Source organism: Gallinula chloropus (assembly GCF_964237585.1).
Source record: "Gallinula chloropus genome assembly, chromosome: 16".
Lineage (NCBI taxonomy): Eukaryota > Metazoa > Chordata > Aves > Gruiformes > Rallidae > Gallinula > Gallinula chloropus.
In genome coordinates, this window is record NC_140101.1 from 8,492,601 (window position 1) to 8,509,438 (window position 16,838).

At 43.7% G+C, this 16,838-nt stretch overlaps 1 protein-coding gene across 1 annotated transcript in view; it reads right to left on the reverse strand.

The window, feature by feature from the left end:
• Positions 1-14,805, reverse strand: part of PTPN1 (protein tyrosine phosphatase non-receptor type 1) — a 40,785-nt gene extending 25,980 nt beyond the window's left edge. Inside the window, exon 1 of the mRNA XM_084271344.1 lies at positions 14,643-14,805. Within this exon, the coding sequence (XP_084127470.1) occupies positions 14,643-14,804 (162 nt within the window). The 5' untranslated portion in view covers position 14,805. The remainder of the gene's footprint in view (positions 1-14,642) is intronic.
• Positions 14,806-16,838: the final 2,033 nt, after the last annotated feature.

Consider the following 16,838-nt stretch of genomic DNA (forward strand, 5'->3'; position numbering starts at 1 on the left):
AAGTATGTCTATTCACTGCACAGATTTTGAGGAATGCTTTGCTCATCCAGTAATCTATACAGAAAGTACCACGTAAAGCATATTAGAAAAGAGAAAGTAGTTCAGAATGCAATTTTCAAGTTTATCTTGACAATATCTCATGCAGCTGTCAAAACTTTGCACAAAGTAACCTCTCCCTGCATTGTTTTCCAAAATGTTATTAGAGTGGATATTTTGGAGCCCACAGAAGTGCAGTTAGCTGCAGTGGGGTTTAGATCTCAGGATACAGAGTAATTTTTACAGGATCTGCACATTTTGAATGCAAACACCAGCATGCGAATGGAGTAAGGCACCTTTCCTGGGGGGTAAGAGAAAGGGGGATATGTAGGCCAGACAGACCATATGTAAACAACTTACAGAGAGCAATGACTTCAGTCCAGGGTTCATGCCTCTTCCTCTGATGATGCTTTCTCTTTGAATTCATACAAGTTATAGATGTGATTTTAGAGTAACACAACCCAGATGCCTCTTGAAGTGTCCCACTGTGTCTGTATATTCATACTGTTTGTTCAGTTTAAGAAGTCACAGACAGGTTGCACTAAGAGTGTTTACTGTACCTAGGCTGACACTGTTATAAATACATGTAAATATTTAAATGTAACAACATGGGTACCATTGAGAACTAGAGACACTATAAGCTGGCTAAAAATAGTAATTTGAATTCCTAGCTTAGTCAGCTTGGCAGAAACAGCTGTGATCACTGTACCCTAACTGGTTTGCATATTACAGGAGTTCCAAAAGTTACTGCCCACTCAGAAACCTACTAAATGAGACTTCACAGCACAATACTGTTACTGTATAGAAGCAACTGCAACAGATTATTCAGACTTTAGAGACTTACCACTATTTTCTCTGTAATGTTTCATTTATAAAGGCATATATTCTTATTTGATAAGGTAAAGGCAATCTCTATCTGGAGCACTCAGAAGAGCCTGTCTTAAGGAAAGGAAAAGGCCCAGCTTACAGCTGCTTGTTTATGAACACATACTCCTTGTTTAAAGAGCCCTGAACTCCAGTTTCAGTAACCAGCACACAAAAGCAGTTGCGTGGCTCCTGTACCTGCCCGGCAGCAACAGCACCAAACATTAAGACCCGGACACACTTCTCAAACACAACACTCCAGAACTGCACAGAAGTTTTTGTGAACCCTCTGTAATTCAGTGACCTGGAGGTTGGCATGTTGGAGCCATGTGTGGTGTTTGGGGTTTTTTAACCAAACTGTACATTTAATACTGTGTCTCACAGCCCCAGTTTCTGCTACATCATCTTCTGAATATATTATATTACACAGCTGAGACTTTCAAAACACTGTCCTACCAACAAAGTACCCCTGAATTCATATGGCAGAAGCAATGGCAAGCCAACGTTGAACATCCTTGGACAGGAATTAATGGTCAAGATTTTAAAATTCAAACACAGGAGGCTCTACCTGAACCAGATTCTTACTCTGCAGAAACAAGTATATCGGTGATGAACAATGAAAGGTGAGGAGCAACGTGTGTTCGCGCAGTGTGCTTAAAACTGGCATTCACAAAATCAGCCCTATTTAAGCCATACTTAAGTCAGTTATTTCATTAGCATTTTTATAAATAGTAAAGGTGAGAGAATAATTTCTTAAAAGGTATTTCTACTGGTGAGAGCCTATTTTTAACTCTACTTTTTCTAGAGACAACAATGAAAAACTGCCATAACATTAAAAAAATCTGTTAAACCTTTAGAAAAGCAATACCAGTTAATGTTTAATATAAAAAAGAAAGGACACAAGTAAACTCTGTTCACTACTTCGACACACTGAGCAACTGCAGTCAGAGTTTAAAGCAATTTTTTTTTTCTCATGGCTCAAGGGTGTCACTCTGCATAAATTATTTTATTCACTTTGGGCATTCCAGTAATCTAAAAGCTAAATAAAGCGTTCTAACATATTTGCAGGTGCTAAGGGAATAAAGGCACATCAGGACTGTGATATGGCACATACAAAACTAATACTGAGCTGGACTATTTAGAATACTATGAGGCAGGCAACAGCTGTATTTCTAACTTTCTACTAATTTCATCAAAATTCTCAAAGTTATTAGCTTCTGTGTAAAGGAAGTACTAAAACACACAAGAAAGGAAGTGACAGGAATTGTTAAATAGGAAGTTGTGAACTCTGCTTTACCCATATAAAAAAAAGGTAAAGAAAAAAGAAATCTAAATCATCTTTAGTGGTAAACTTCATTTCCTTGAAGATGTTTGTACCACACGTTGTTTTACTGCGTATGAGAGTATGAGAGGGTTTAAGTATGAGAGGGGTTACTAGATTTATTTAGTGCCAAGAACCCTGTTCATTCAAAATGAAGAACCGTATGTTACAACAGGTACCAGCTCTGTAATGTAAGTAGGCTTCCCTCCTGCATCCTGATTCCTCCCTCCTGCATTCAGGCACAATACAAAATCCCAGCAGGTTCTCATCTATGGCATAAGAATGCTTTACTCTGTTGGCCATTAGTAGGAGCACAGGCAATGGAACTAAGGACTCCTTCTGCCTAAGCACATTCATTCACTGCTACCACCCCTCCTAAAGAAAGTGGAGTTTAAAGAGACTTCACCATTAACAGGATTGCACAAACCATGGTCGTGCCTCTGCGTGCAGAGAACGGCCAGGCACGAGCTTTGCTCCTACAACAGAACCAGCAACAGTCATGTTCTTAGTAGTTGTGCTTTAGCATACAGTCCAAGTCTGTACTTGGGAACTTTAAATGCCCTCAACAGCTTGAATACCACTCCCAGAAAGAAGTTACAGGTATCCTTTCTTAGACGAATTTCAAGAAAGACTTTTGGACTGAAATTTGGGAAGCACGGTGGATTACAAATTTGCATAAACAGCTCGTTTTGGATGGGATCTGTTTAACATGGCTGTCACTGTCACAATCCCAGATGCTCACTTCCCTGTACTTACCCTATTCAAATTTGGAAAGGAAAATTTTAGTGATGATTAAAAGCATACTGAATTAATTGAATGGTGCAACCTACAGGTTGCCAAGCTACTGCAATGCACACAAAAACCTGCTGAGAACAAACAGTACTGCTGAAAACAGATGTTAGATAAAGCAGAATTAGGCTACTCCTGTTTTCCCACATGACTGTCTAATATGTGTTTAGGAAGCCAATCTGAGCTCAGTTGGTTTAATATTAAACAGCTCTCTAAACCCGAGATGATCAGCTCACTAGCTGTGGAGCAAACACTGTTCGGGGGCGCAGACACTGCTCCTGCAAATGCCAACCTACACACGTGTTTACCTGGCACCATGAGTGTGGGGCATGTGAGGCAGTGTGCCAAATGCACCACAAGCACATCAGCTGGTGCTGGGGCAGAGCAGGCTGACCACCCTGCACGTGGCTCCAGGACACTGGCTGGCCACCTCTGTTCTACACCCAGGCTGAACAGAAGAAGTTGCACTTCAAGCTGAACGTTTACGCAACTACTTCCAGAGTAGTAAACTGTTCTAAGAAAAAAAAAAAAAAGAGAGAAAAATCAATACTTTTTTGGAAAGAGGCACTTAACCCTTAAGTGCTGGCAGAAGAGATGTAAGGTTTCCTGAAGTAACACTCAGGAGTTAAGCTCATTAGATCTGAGGTGGGTTTCTGAGACCATAAAGTCTTTAGTCGGAGTGGGTATCAACACTGCGATTTACCTATCATAAGCATAATTTCTAGTGTGTGCATTTAGTTCTCAGGCAGGATCAGTGAATAAAAGTATGTCTATAAAAAAGACAGTGTGTAAGAAAACGTACCTATGACCAACAAGCCTGAGAACTTCCTGTGGAAAGATACAACCACTCCCTTAACCCAAAAGCAGCCATACCTTAAATGCTAAGATTTATTATGCGCTTTATTTCTCAAAGTTGCAAAGCAATGCTTTAAGACACTGACAGAACCAATCCTGTGTTTCTGGTGTTGCCTTTGCAGCAAGAGAGAGCATTCACCTCTAGCTGTGCAGGTTATCTTCTCCCCATCTGACAGCAACTGAGAGTTTAAAAAACAAATGTCAGTGTTAAACAGGCACATCACGTAACCAAGATAAGCTTTGCAGACATCCCAATGCAGGACATATTAGCACTTTGCACTCCAGTACATGAAAAAGACTGCAAAACTCGACAAGCTAGGCCTTCAAAAGACTATTTAATCCTCCCCATGCTAATGAAACAGATTTGTGAGTGAAATTAAGTTGCATGGATCAGATGAGATAAAAACTGTTTTGCCACTTCATGCATCTACTAATACTGCTAGTTTAGAATAATTCACTCTGAGAACAGTAACTGATTTAGCAAAGCCAGGCACCTCCTGCAGCTCTGCATGACTCCTGTTATCTCCTGTACTCCTTTAGAGCCCAGGCACGGGGCTGTACCTAACCCACCACACCCCCACAGCTCCTCTACACTCTTGCTCATCATCTTCCACTTCCTGCCAGTCAGAGCCAGTTATCAGTCTTGACTAAACATGATTTATAATTTGGTGGCTATCTCAAGCTCTCATTTGCAGTCTTAGCACGTATCCGGAACACTTACAGGAAAAAGAAAAAAAATAAATGCAGTCACTTCCAAACATCTTCAAAACACCTCCCACCCCATCACATCCCTTTCCACTCCCCTGCCCCACAAAGGGCTGTTTCACTGAAGACTTCCAAACACTGATCCACAAATAAAGCTATCAACTCTTAGACTCACATACAAGTGCCTCACCTCTTCTCACATAGAGTGCTGAGGGCAAAGCACTTACTGGAACACGGTATTATTTCTCTCCAAGTATTGCAAGACAAAATTTTGTGTGTAGAGAGCCGGTGTTATATGGAGAACACATCATCAGCAAAGGCTTTAGTACAAGAAAACCCTAAAGATGTAGGCGCTGTTGCATGAAACAGTACATGTTTGAGTGCTTGCTCATAACTAGGTAGCAGTATTGTCTCTTTAGCTACTTTAAAGTGAGTTTCACCACCCTACATCCCCATTTGGTAGAGAACTTAAGACACAACAGCAACTAAGAAATTCCCTGCTGTCAGCCAGGCACGGAAAGTATCCTTTACACCACCAAAGACTGCGAAAGGCAGGCTAGTAAAGCCCAGCACTATGCACTCGCTCCCAACGGAGGTTCTGAACGGTTAGCTTTGCACACAGCATAAACAAGAAATCAATGACAAATAAGGCATAAGTCAGTAGTTTCCATTAAGTCTTTCTGCTCTGCCTGCTTCTTGACAAGCTTTAAAAAGACTTGTAAGATTAGACCTCTCCACTAATGCTCTCATGTTGGCTAATAAATCCAGTAACTTAGCAGCTGTAAAGATTTTACATATTTTCAACCCCCTGTTCCAGTCTTTCACATCCAGTGAAAACAGGATGAGTTTGATGGGCACGGACCAAACAAGCTCCAGAACCCTGGGTCCCTATTCATGAGCCCACCTCCAGGGAGGACAGCTGACCGCCTCAGGGCTTTGCCCCTCTGGCTGCTTAGACCCCCTTTTCCCAAGATTCAGCCCCCCATGCTCATCATCCCGCTGCCAACCAGAGCCAGAGTCCTCAAACAACCACCCCCCCAACTCTACACTGCCTTTTCCAGCACCCTACCAATTCAACCACAGCTAGTGTTGTAATATTCAAGAATAAAAAGGGTGGATTTGTTGTTGTACTTCACATATTTACTACACTAGTTATGAAACAGACCAAACACAGATCTGCTCTGGTCACAAAACACTTCAGGCTAGTTCTGAGAAGGTATCAGTACCGGGAATGAAAACACTGTACAGGCTGAAACAACATTCTCATTCATGTCACCCTTAGACACTGCTGAGCACTGCCCAGTCCTAGGCAGCAACTGCGATTTAATGTGAAAATTCTCACCAGTCAGAACTCTGAGAAGCAAGTAACAATGCTGCTTTCCAACTTAACTGTAAAGGGAGTGAACAAGAACATTTTGTAGAGTTGGGGAGCTGTCCACTCCCCCATCTTGCGCTGGTTAAAATTTTCCCCCTTTTTCTTCCGTTTATGGAAACATTCAGAAAAATTTTAAAATGTGGGTATATATTCCAGCTACACAATATTTTTCCAGCTCTTGCTCCACTGACTCACCCTCTCCTCCTTTCCAGAAGAGGTTCCCCTTACTAGCACCCCTCGCTAAGGTCAGTGTCTTTCCAGGGCTCCCACATTCAGCCACTTACACCAACATGGTGCAGAGTAAGGACGTACAATTCCACTAAGGGATTGCAGAGGTTTAGTCCTGCTTCAAGCATCTGTGATGGCTGTACAGAAGACAGGGGGAAAAACAGGCCCTGCACAGTCTAATGGATTGGAGCTCTTCTGAACAAGCATGGGTTATTTTTCCTGTCAGAAAAAGGAAGTATACTCTTCCTTAGTCAAAGATGCATTTTTAAAATAGATTTCACATTTTACTTCCTGCAATCACATTAAAAGGTCACACTGTTTATGCTACTGTAACCTGTTACTGTGGGATTGGAAATCATATAAACAAGCAATTCTCATTCAAATGTGCACAAGGGAGGAAGGTTATGAGAACATTCCTCTTCATGTGTAGAACACTTGTTCTTGTTCCAAATAAATATAAAGAATCTGAGAAACAGAGTGTCTTTTGTGGAACAGCTCCCAGCATCAAGTACTTGATGAATCAAGCACTTCACAGAAGCAGCATTACATTCTAGGAACTTGAGATATAAAAACAAAAGCACCTGAAAGATCACAAATACAACAGCTACTTTAAGTTCAAAATACTACCATTTAGTAGCATTTTTAGCAAGCAAATATTTTAGCCCCAGAAGTACAGCAAGCTTTCTTCCCAGCGTGCCCAGTGGCCTCACAGCCCATGGTGAGAGCTGTGCAGCTCCACACTTGCTGTGGGTACCACAGGGAAATTTTCTGTAATTGCAGACTTGGGCAGAATGCAAAACCTGCTTTGTTGTTGCTTTATTTCCTATTTCTACATATGTAGAAACTATTTTAACCTTCTTCTAAGCACAGGGAAAAGGCTGCATCACAGGACTCAAATCTGATACAACATTCTCTTAACAGTTGGTGAGACCAGTAAATCTTCATCATTGATAGCTTCATCCTCAGTGCTGAAGGTGACTTCTACCCCTTGAAGCATGTGGTCCCAAAGCCTCCACAACCACTGTGAGCTGGGACAGCTACAGAGCTCCTTCAGGGCCTGCATCCTGACACCGAAGGCAAGATGTCCTGTACACAAAGTACAAATCAGTTATTAGGAATGAAACAGGACATTCATGTAGCATTATGCTCCTTAAGCAAATCCAACAGAAGGTTAATGCTGGATTCAGCAGAAAGGTTTTTTCCTCTATTTTCTTTCATGGAAGGTATACCTGGCTATGAAGCAGGACTATCCAAATATATTTTTCATTCCACAGGTTAGCAAACTGACAACTAAATAATATACATGTTCAGTAGCAGTGACACCAAAGGAATTTTGCTTAAAAGTATAGTATAGCTTATCATTCTGACAAGGACAGGTAGGAGATAGGCAGTAAATGTTAAAAACTAAAGCAAAAATATTAACAAAACACACACAATTTGGGAGGAATCACATCTGACAGTGCTGATGACATATTCTGAATTGATAAAATATAAAAACTAGCTACAAGGATTAAAAACAGAGCTCTTGAGTAAGCCTGCTGTATTTATGTTGCTTCCACAAGCAGTTGCCCTTTACCAACTCACTACCACTTATGAATGCAAAAGCAGTAACTTATGGAAAGAATGTATTTACCAGCCCATATTTTAGGATAAAGTATTGTGCAAAATGAAAGTCTATGGAAACAGAACCTACAGAAGTAAAAATAAGGAAAAAAACCCCAAACCTTTCCAGAAGTCTCATATTATGCTACCTTGTTAGATTTTTCGATGCTGTCCTAGGAACCTTTTTTCTTAAATGTAGAAAGCACAAACGCAACTTGAAAGTAGATCAGCTATCACTATTAGAAGAATCACATGAATTTCCAAGAATCACTTTTTCTTAGTATAATATGACAGGCAAGCTGCTGAATCTTAGCAGTGTTTTGCGTGGGCGAGAGAAAAAGTACATCTAAATTCACAGGGTTTGGAAGAAAATGAATTGGCATTTGTACTACATGATCTACAAAGTGAGCACACAAAGGCATTCTGATGCTGTATCACAGCCTCTCCCAGCCAAACCAGCAAGGGCATGTCTGCTGGCACCAGAAAGATAAACAAAAAATGTTTTCTTGTGCAAATCAACATGAAACAAGTTGACCAATGACTAAGAAAAAAAATGCTAAGTGCTGTCAGCATGAAAGCTTTGGATCAAGTTTATATTATTAATTCTGAACACTGAAGAGAATCCATTTCTACATTTACATAAACTTGCTTCTTTCAGGAAAAACCACTGATGTCACGAGGGCTGCTTTGCTCTCAGAGTCATGTTGTACTCACTCCTACAGATGTGCAGATACAAGCAGTCTAGTCTAGTCTCGTCTTTTAAAAATAATGGTTTTCATTTCTGCAACTTTGTAAAATGCCTGAACACCAACAGCACTTCAGATCAGCACTGAAGGTGACAGAAAACCTTAGGCAATCCTCTAACATTTGTACCTCAGTTTATACTAACCCTTTCTCCATATTGGTATTCCAGAAATAACCAGAATTAAGTGAACTTCAATATGAAATCCCACACTCAGGAACATACTAACTAACCACTCCAGTTAAAGGGTTGGGTTTTCTCATTTCTTCTGTTATTTTGCTAGGTTTATAGGACAATCTTACTTTTTTAAGTATTTAATCAATTTGTTGTTAATAAGCCTCCTACTTAACCCACATTTGGAAAACTTTCACTCTGTGCTGAGAGCTTACCCCTTCCACTGCTGGACAAAGGGCCTCTGCTCTAAAAGAAAACAAAATTGCAAGAAAGACCAGGCCATAAAAGAAAACGTTGGATTGTCTGAAACATCACAGGAGCTGAGTTCTTTGTCTCACAGTGCTCACCTAACCTGCAGGTACTTAAAACAACAATCAAACAAAAACACCTACCAAAAAAACCCCAAAACAAAACCTAAAACCTACTAGAAAAGTACTTATTATATTATCAGTAACAGGATGTTGATACCGTATCCATGTTTTTTGTTGCTTCTCTCCTGTGTTACAACAGGCAATAGAATAATTTTCTATTAAAAAAAAAAAGCTCTAACACTTTATTCAATATAAATTTTATTTTGCTTATGGTAAGACTGAAGAAAAAACTAGTTTGATTATGGGAAAACAAATTCAGCAGCATATCTGGTGCCTGAAACAACCCACCCATTCTCACATTCACTGGAACATGACGTTAAACTTTTACCCCTTTTCATATTTTTTACCTTTTGGTTGTAAACTCTTTCCTCCTCCCTTTTAATTAAAAGATGTACACTTTGAATCTTGCATGAATTCTGAATTTTAGGAAATCAGTTAGTACCCTCAGATATTTAACGAAGCTAAATCCACAGTCCAAACAGATCATCATGTCATACTAGTGACATTGATCTAAAACCTGAGCATTCATTCCTATGTTGCCAAGAAAGCAGCAGTGATATTTTGGTGGAAACCATGGCTTCAAAAGACCCAGCTACAGAGAACACTGGGAGAAAGCCCATTTGCAAGGCAAGTATTACAAGAAAGATTTCTTCTAATCTTCAGTTATCTAGAAGATGACCTGTTAGTTCAAACCTACCCTGAATATTTAGAAGGTTATTTTAGTTTCAGAAATACTTGGTCTACCACTACATTTTACTCCCTACTTAGGAGGGCTATTTCTATTTGAACTGAACATCATTTGGCACGTGCCCAACACTGTGTTCTCCTTAACTGTCAGTTTCCTTCTAAATATAAAAATCTTAGAACAGACAGAGAAGGGAATAGGTGTAAGTAATATGTGGAAAAGCACTGAAACCATAAAAACCTTCCAAAGGTGTGCAGCAGCAGTGTAGTAACTATCTGCACCTTGTAGGATTTCTCCATTTTTCCCAAATGATACCCTCTCAGCATTAAGCTGTAACAGGCTCAATTTCTGCTCACAGCAATGCTATCACAGACAAGTTGGATTCGAGTACTTAGAATTTAAACTCTGGAAAACAAGCAAACCTAAGCTGCTCAGTGGCTCCATGGAAGGGGGAAGAATTGGTCTTGATCTGAAAGAGTCAATAGTACAACTAACCAACGCAGCAGAGAGCCCTGAAACATGCTGAACTATCACAACTGAAAGTAAACTGGGGCTTTCACAGAGAGGATATCAACTTTGCAAGCCACACAGATAGTTCATCATCATTATCCTCTCCCACGCTTGTATCAAGATTCAGTGGCTGTACAGCACTGGAAAACACAGAGTATCTTTAGCAGTACTGAAGAAAAAAAGTCTCCCTGCAACTATCAGTTCTAAACTAGCTTTCCATAGCCAGAGCCAATTAAGCTAAGCCTCGAATGAATCAACACTGCACGAATTAAGAAGTGGCGAGGCGTGCATGCAGAGACCTGTATTTTCAAGTAGTAGGAACTGGCAGAACGGAGCACGAAGATGCATTTACAATAAATCATGCTCATGCCACAGTTTATCTGCTGCAAAGAAGCTGAAAGTGTTTTAGTACCAAAGCAAAAGAGCAACCCAAATGCTTAAAGTCTGCAGCAGCGTGAAGTCTCAACGCTCACTACAGCTTACAAACCAAAAACATGAGTAGAACTTCCTGTTCATTTACTTTAAATACACAACACAACCACACTAGTGTAAGTCAACAGGGTCAACCATCTGACAGTTTACTTTCGACATTAGAATCTACACATTCTACAAATGTTCTTCCAGAGGCCATCACTACATAACAAACCATCCCAAGCCTTTTATTGAGATACCCAAAATGTCTGTGATAGCCTTCTATTTTCCTCCCATAACCTGGACAAAGCTTATTAACCTGATTAATTTGCAGTATTTTAGTTTGGCTTATAGAGGGGTGTGTGTGTGTGTGTGTGTGGGTTAACATTCACATTAATATTAATCTAAAATACCCTCAAAAATGGGTAAAGAAACTGAGAACAGCTATGTGTCTCTTGCATGCCTCATGAGACACTGCACTTCAGTGCAGTTCCACTTCAGCTTTCCAGAGCACACATACAGAAGTATAACTAGTGCTGTTTTCTGTATCCTCACTTCCTAACACATTTGAACATCTAGACTGTATACAGTTTGTTCTTATTTTATATACTACTAACTATAAAAAAGGGAAAAGAGCATACATTTTCATTGCATTTAGCTGTTCTCATGGAAAACTCTGTATGAGCAGTCCCCAAAGATGTTTCTGTAAAACAGTGTCAGCTCTGCCTTCATCCATACCTAGTTGAGTGGTAGATCCATCAATAATTCAGAGGTATCTTTACTGTCAGTGACAAGCACAACGAAGTTCATGTCATTAGCCAACATACCCCATAAACACAAGAAGCAACTCTACCTATAGCTGAGGGTTGTGCTTTTAAGACTCTATCATTCTATCACCATATGTAAGAAGTTAGGAAATTAAAGCACCCTAAAATTGCCAAAGACTTCTGCTTATAAAATTACTATTAAAAGCTGATACAGTGCTCAATGAGCAAATGAAAATTCGATGTTCCTTTGATGCTCTGGACAAGTTACCTGTATCTTTTTTTTTCTGCTCTAACAGAAGCCCTTTTCTTAGCTTTGGGCTATTGCTTTTTTGTTGTGACACCTCCAGAGCAAATGCTTTTCATTCCTATTGATACTTCTAATGATACCTGTGCAAGGTGCGCATCATTCCCGTACCCTGAAGCACTTGTTTTCTGCTGCACACCTTTACCACGGTACCACACTGCAAAGCTCACATGTCATCTACTGTCCATTCTCCTTTAACTTCCCGTTTTGTGGAACAGGATTTTAATGGGTGTGTCTTATGCTTCAATCAGGTCATTTTATTAGTTACCTTGTAAGTACATTTCTCTACTACACAAGCGCCAGCCAGAACCAGACTACTCTTTTTTTTTTTTCTATTGGGAACAACCTTTGCAGGCTCTCACAGCCCATAGCTCTTGCAGCAAGTAAATGTGGATGGAAGTAAGGGTCAGCACTGGATATTAAAACCAAACCAAAACAAAAAAGCAACAAAACCCAACACAACATGAAGAACTTCATTGGTGTTCGCTCTGTTTTCACCAGCTACAGTAGAGAATAGTTTCACTAAACATGCCCCAAACAAAATTGTCTCAAATACCTACACAAGGTCTTTGAGATGTTTTTGCTTCCATCCTGTGACTATTTACATTTAAAAAAATCTAAATTTTATGTTTTCAGAACTGTACTTATTATCACAGCTGAACATAGCTTCCCCTTGTCAAAACAAAAGCAGCAATTTTAACCCTTCGAAGCCACATGGCCCCCAGATGAGTCTCCTTGTAGCCAGCCTTCCAATTAGCTTCACCTCCCTGTAGCATTCACAATTCCTCCCTTAGATACAGTGCAGCTCTGTATCTCCAGATAATAGATTTAGCCAAGAAACAAGAGGAAGTGTCTGATAGTAAATTGCATTATGCTTCACTTGGAATCGTGGTGAACAGCTTGATTTTAGCAGTTACAATCATACACCTAGACACCAGAAGCCTGTGGTACAATTAACTTGGGAAGGCTTTTTCCTGCACCAATAACACGTTGGTGTTGTACTTCCTCTGCTTATTCTTCAGGCAAAGATTGGCATTTGTAAGAAAACCGCACTGTTAATGTCACTGCCCAGACATCAAGCGCGTGGATTACAGTGAAGTACGTTGTTCTTCCAGATGTACATGATCTGCCAAGCTGTCATTTTCAACAGCTGATACTTAAAAGCAGGATGCAGTCAAGAAACTGAGTTACATGACACAGATGCACATACCTACTGATCAATCTTAATGAAAAAAACCCCAAGCAGCAACCCCACCTCTTGTGTTTGTCAATAGTTGGATGCAAATCAAAGAATCACTTTAAGGGTTTGGGTTTTTTTTTTTAAATGAATTTTATTCCTCAATCAAACCTCGTGTTGTGCCACAGTGAGCAGGCAAGTGAGTCACATTCAAAGAAAGCAGGACAAAAATATCACTGAATGCTGATCCCACACTGAAAATATGCCACAGTCCCTCATTCTCCTCATACAGTTCAATTCTGTAATTAAGTTGTACCCATAAAACTATACCACCAGCATTAGAAAGCTATATTACTCAAAATCCTTTCCCAAGTGCTAAGCCTGCAACATACCAAATCATCAAGAACAGCAAGAGCATAACGTCATACACACACATGACTTTCTACCGATGCAGAGAGCAAGCAGAAACTGTGCAGGAAATTAAATACTCCAACAAAAAACGGACCTTCTGAAGGGCACGCTCAAAATTTCATGCTTATTCTCTAACTGCCGAACAACTGGAGATACTCTTGCTGCGAGCTGCTACTTTTACAACTGTCCTGCCGTGTTCTGAAACCACAGTTCATTTATTGCACTTTTCTAAAACTCCGCTCCCTCTTTTCAATGGCTGTTTCCAGAGAAATCCTTAGCAAAAAGGAAGCAAAGCCAAACTCCTGTGTTGCAAATAAGAACTTAAAGCTCGTTAGTTTATGCAATACACCAGTTTAAACATTCAAATGGATTTTACAGTAATGCCACCTGACCTGACTGAACACATCCACCCAACCGTTCTCGTACTGCACCTCCTCTTGAACTTCATTTTGGATAAACGGGCAAAGAACCATTTGAAGAGTCCCAATTTCTGTTCCTTGACACACGACGCTAAATCCCGTTTGCAAACACGCTGACACGCATTCGTGTTCACCACAGGGGCTTTAGAAAACGTCACAAAAATCTAAACGCAGCAACAAACCCCAGTCCCAGGTAACTGCACAAGTATTGCCGCCAGGCTGTTTGCAGGCTCTGCCCTACCAATGTGACAGAAAAGCCTGGGACATGCCGTGCTGCCCAGCACCCTCTGTAAAAAGAATTAAGCACGGCGCGGCACTCGGAGCTAGTCCCTCACCGAGAGGAAGGGGCAGCTTCAGCAGGGTCCTGAGAAGTTACGCCCGGCCGCTCCAAGCGGGCCCTGGGGCGGGAGCCTGGCGGAGGGGTCCCGCCGGGGACACCCCAGGCGCGCTCGGCAGCGCGGGGGAGCCGAGCAGACCCGCCGAGCTCGGGAGCGCAGAGGGACGCGCCCCCGCAGCGAGCGGGGTCCCCGCGGCACAGCCTCCGGCGCTCCTCGCCCACGCCAGCGCCGGGAGAAGGGGGCGAGGGGCTCTGGGGGGTGGGGGGGCAGAGCGGGGCCTCCCCTGCCCCCTCAGCGCCAGGCCGCGGGGGAAGAGGGGCACGGCAAGGTGGGGGGAGCCCGCGGCGTGCGGCGGGAGGGAAGCGCGGCTGGGGGAAGGGAAAGCTTCGACCCTCGGAGAGGGGAGGCGGAGGGCAGCGCTCCCCGCGCTGGGCCCTCGGCAGCCGGGGGTGGAGGCGGGCAGAACCCGGGCGGCAGCAGGGAGGGGGCGAGGGAAGGGGCGCTCCCCCGCGCAGCGCTGGGGCTGGGGGTAGAGCCGGCCGGGCTGCTGCCCCTCACCTGGTAGATGGCGGCCCAGCTGGAGGCCTGGTCGAGCCGGTGGAACTCCTTCTCGATCTCCATGGCGGGGGCACCGCGCCAGGCCTGGCCCCCCGGCGCCGCTCCCGCCCGCCGCTCCACCAGCTCCGGCTGCTCCCGAGGCCGCGGCTGCCCGCTCTGCATGTCACCCCTCCCTGCTCCCCGCCGGAACTACGCAGCCCGCCCCAGCGACGCGACGTCCGGGGCGGCCGCGCGGCCTGCGGCGCGGGAGGAGAGGGGGCGCGCGGGCAGCGCGCGGCGCCAACCGTCCGTAACGGTCACGGCACGCGAGCGCGCGGTGAGGGGCCGAGGGAGCAGTCACCCGCCGCGGGCGGGCCGGGGAGGTGGATGGGGGGAGCGGCGCCCGAGGCGGCACTCGGCGGAGCGCCGCTACCGGCGGCGAGCGGGGCGGGCTGAGGTGCTCCCGCCCTCGCGCCCGGCCGCCCTGCCTGGGGCCGCGCTGACAGGTAGGGCCGCCCCGCAGGGCTGAGGGGCCGCAGGTTGGAGGTGGCCTGGGGATCCCCGGTTGGCGCTCGGCGGCGGGGTCTGGCGGAGCCAGTTGGAGGCCTTGTGGCCCCAAGCTGGCGTCTTCTCGCTTTTGAGCGTCAAGGAAGGGCTTGAAGGGTGCGGCAGGGGGTGAGGCACGGCCGTCTGAGCGCCGGGGAGGGGCTGCAAGGCAGCGGGCGGCCCTGAGGCCGGGGCCTGGCCTGGCAGGGCAGGGCAGGGCAGAGCACGTGAGCGTGCTCGCTTCAGAGATGGGTAAGACACCGGCATTCTCTCTCTGTAGTCAGAAGATGGAGAGTTGATTTTGCACTCTTACAGTCTGTAGAATGAAATGTATTTCTGTCAGCTGCCCCATACCCTTTGATTTAAAGGAAAGAGTGGTGTGACAAGCTCCAAATGGAGTTTGATTGTCTGTCCTCAGCTCTTGGATTACTTCTCTGAAATGGTCAGTACTGCCGGGGTGTGTGACGGTACTGTCGAGGTTACCTCCCAGGAGGTAAACATTTGTCATTCTGTCCCACCCTTGTCATATGGCAATGCTGAAAAGACGTTGAAGTGTACACATCTCATATCAGAAAGCCGGCATCTGCCTTCGTGAGCTTTGAGAGCAAACGTTCCAAACATATGGACATGGTTATCCCGTGCATAATGCTAGCGCACATTTTGTTTCCAAACTGAGGAATTTTACTCCTCGTGTCAGCCAGCTTCTGTTTGTTAGATAGATTACTGTTTCTTGGGCCTTTAGAGCATACTACTTCTGAGGGCCAGTGCAGACCTGGTATCTTTGCAGCATGCGTGCTGACCCAAAATAAGGTGGTGAGAGTGGGTTTGTAGGATCAACATTTTTCATGAGTGAGTTTGATTAGAAGTGCCACAAGCACAGCGCAGGCTGAAGGCAGCAAGAGCCACAAGTTCTCAACAGGCAAGATGTATCAATGTATTTCACAGCTTAGCTGCAGCCCTTGTACCTTTTAGCTGTTCTGACTAGGGAAAGCTTTTCCACTGCTTTTCCTAATGGTTCTACTGTGCAGTCTTTGGAAGAGCTCCCTTTGAGTGTACAGCCCCAGAATGCCACCCTGTTTGGGGCTCGCTTACTAGGCTGCTTAAGTGCAAGTGGATGTGCTCAGAGATGTGAGCTGCAGAGCCCAGAACTTTGGGGCAGGGTTAGTAACGCCCACAGTAGAGGTGAGGTGTGGAAAGTGACTTAATAGGATAAATGGCAAACTAGGTAATTAATCAAACATTTTTCTATAGTCAGCTGCTGCATGTAGCATAGAGGCATGAGTGGGTGATACTAAAAAGACTTTTCTCTTTTTCTTACTGCATGGGCTTTCTCTTGACCTGATTTTTGGAACTAGGCAGATTGGTGTTGGTTCCATGAATGGAAAGGTTTCTGTCTATTGAGACCTGCTTCTGTCTTACTGCATCTTCTCTCCAAGTCTTGCTGCTCTGAGATGGTATCCTTACTTTGAGTCTGTGCTTTGGTGAATTTGTAACCTACTGGACCTGGGAACATAAAGAGGAATTTAACAACTTTTCTACTTTCCCTGTTATTTCTGGATCACAAATCATGAACACACATGGGGAGTCTTGCTGTTTTCAGTGGTTCCACAGTGAGAGATGAGGCTTTACCAGGCCTGGTTAGATGGGGCCCTGGGCAACCTCCAGGCCTGG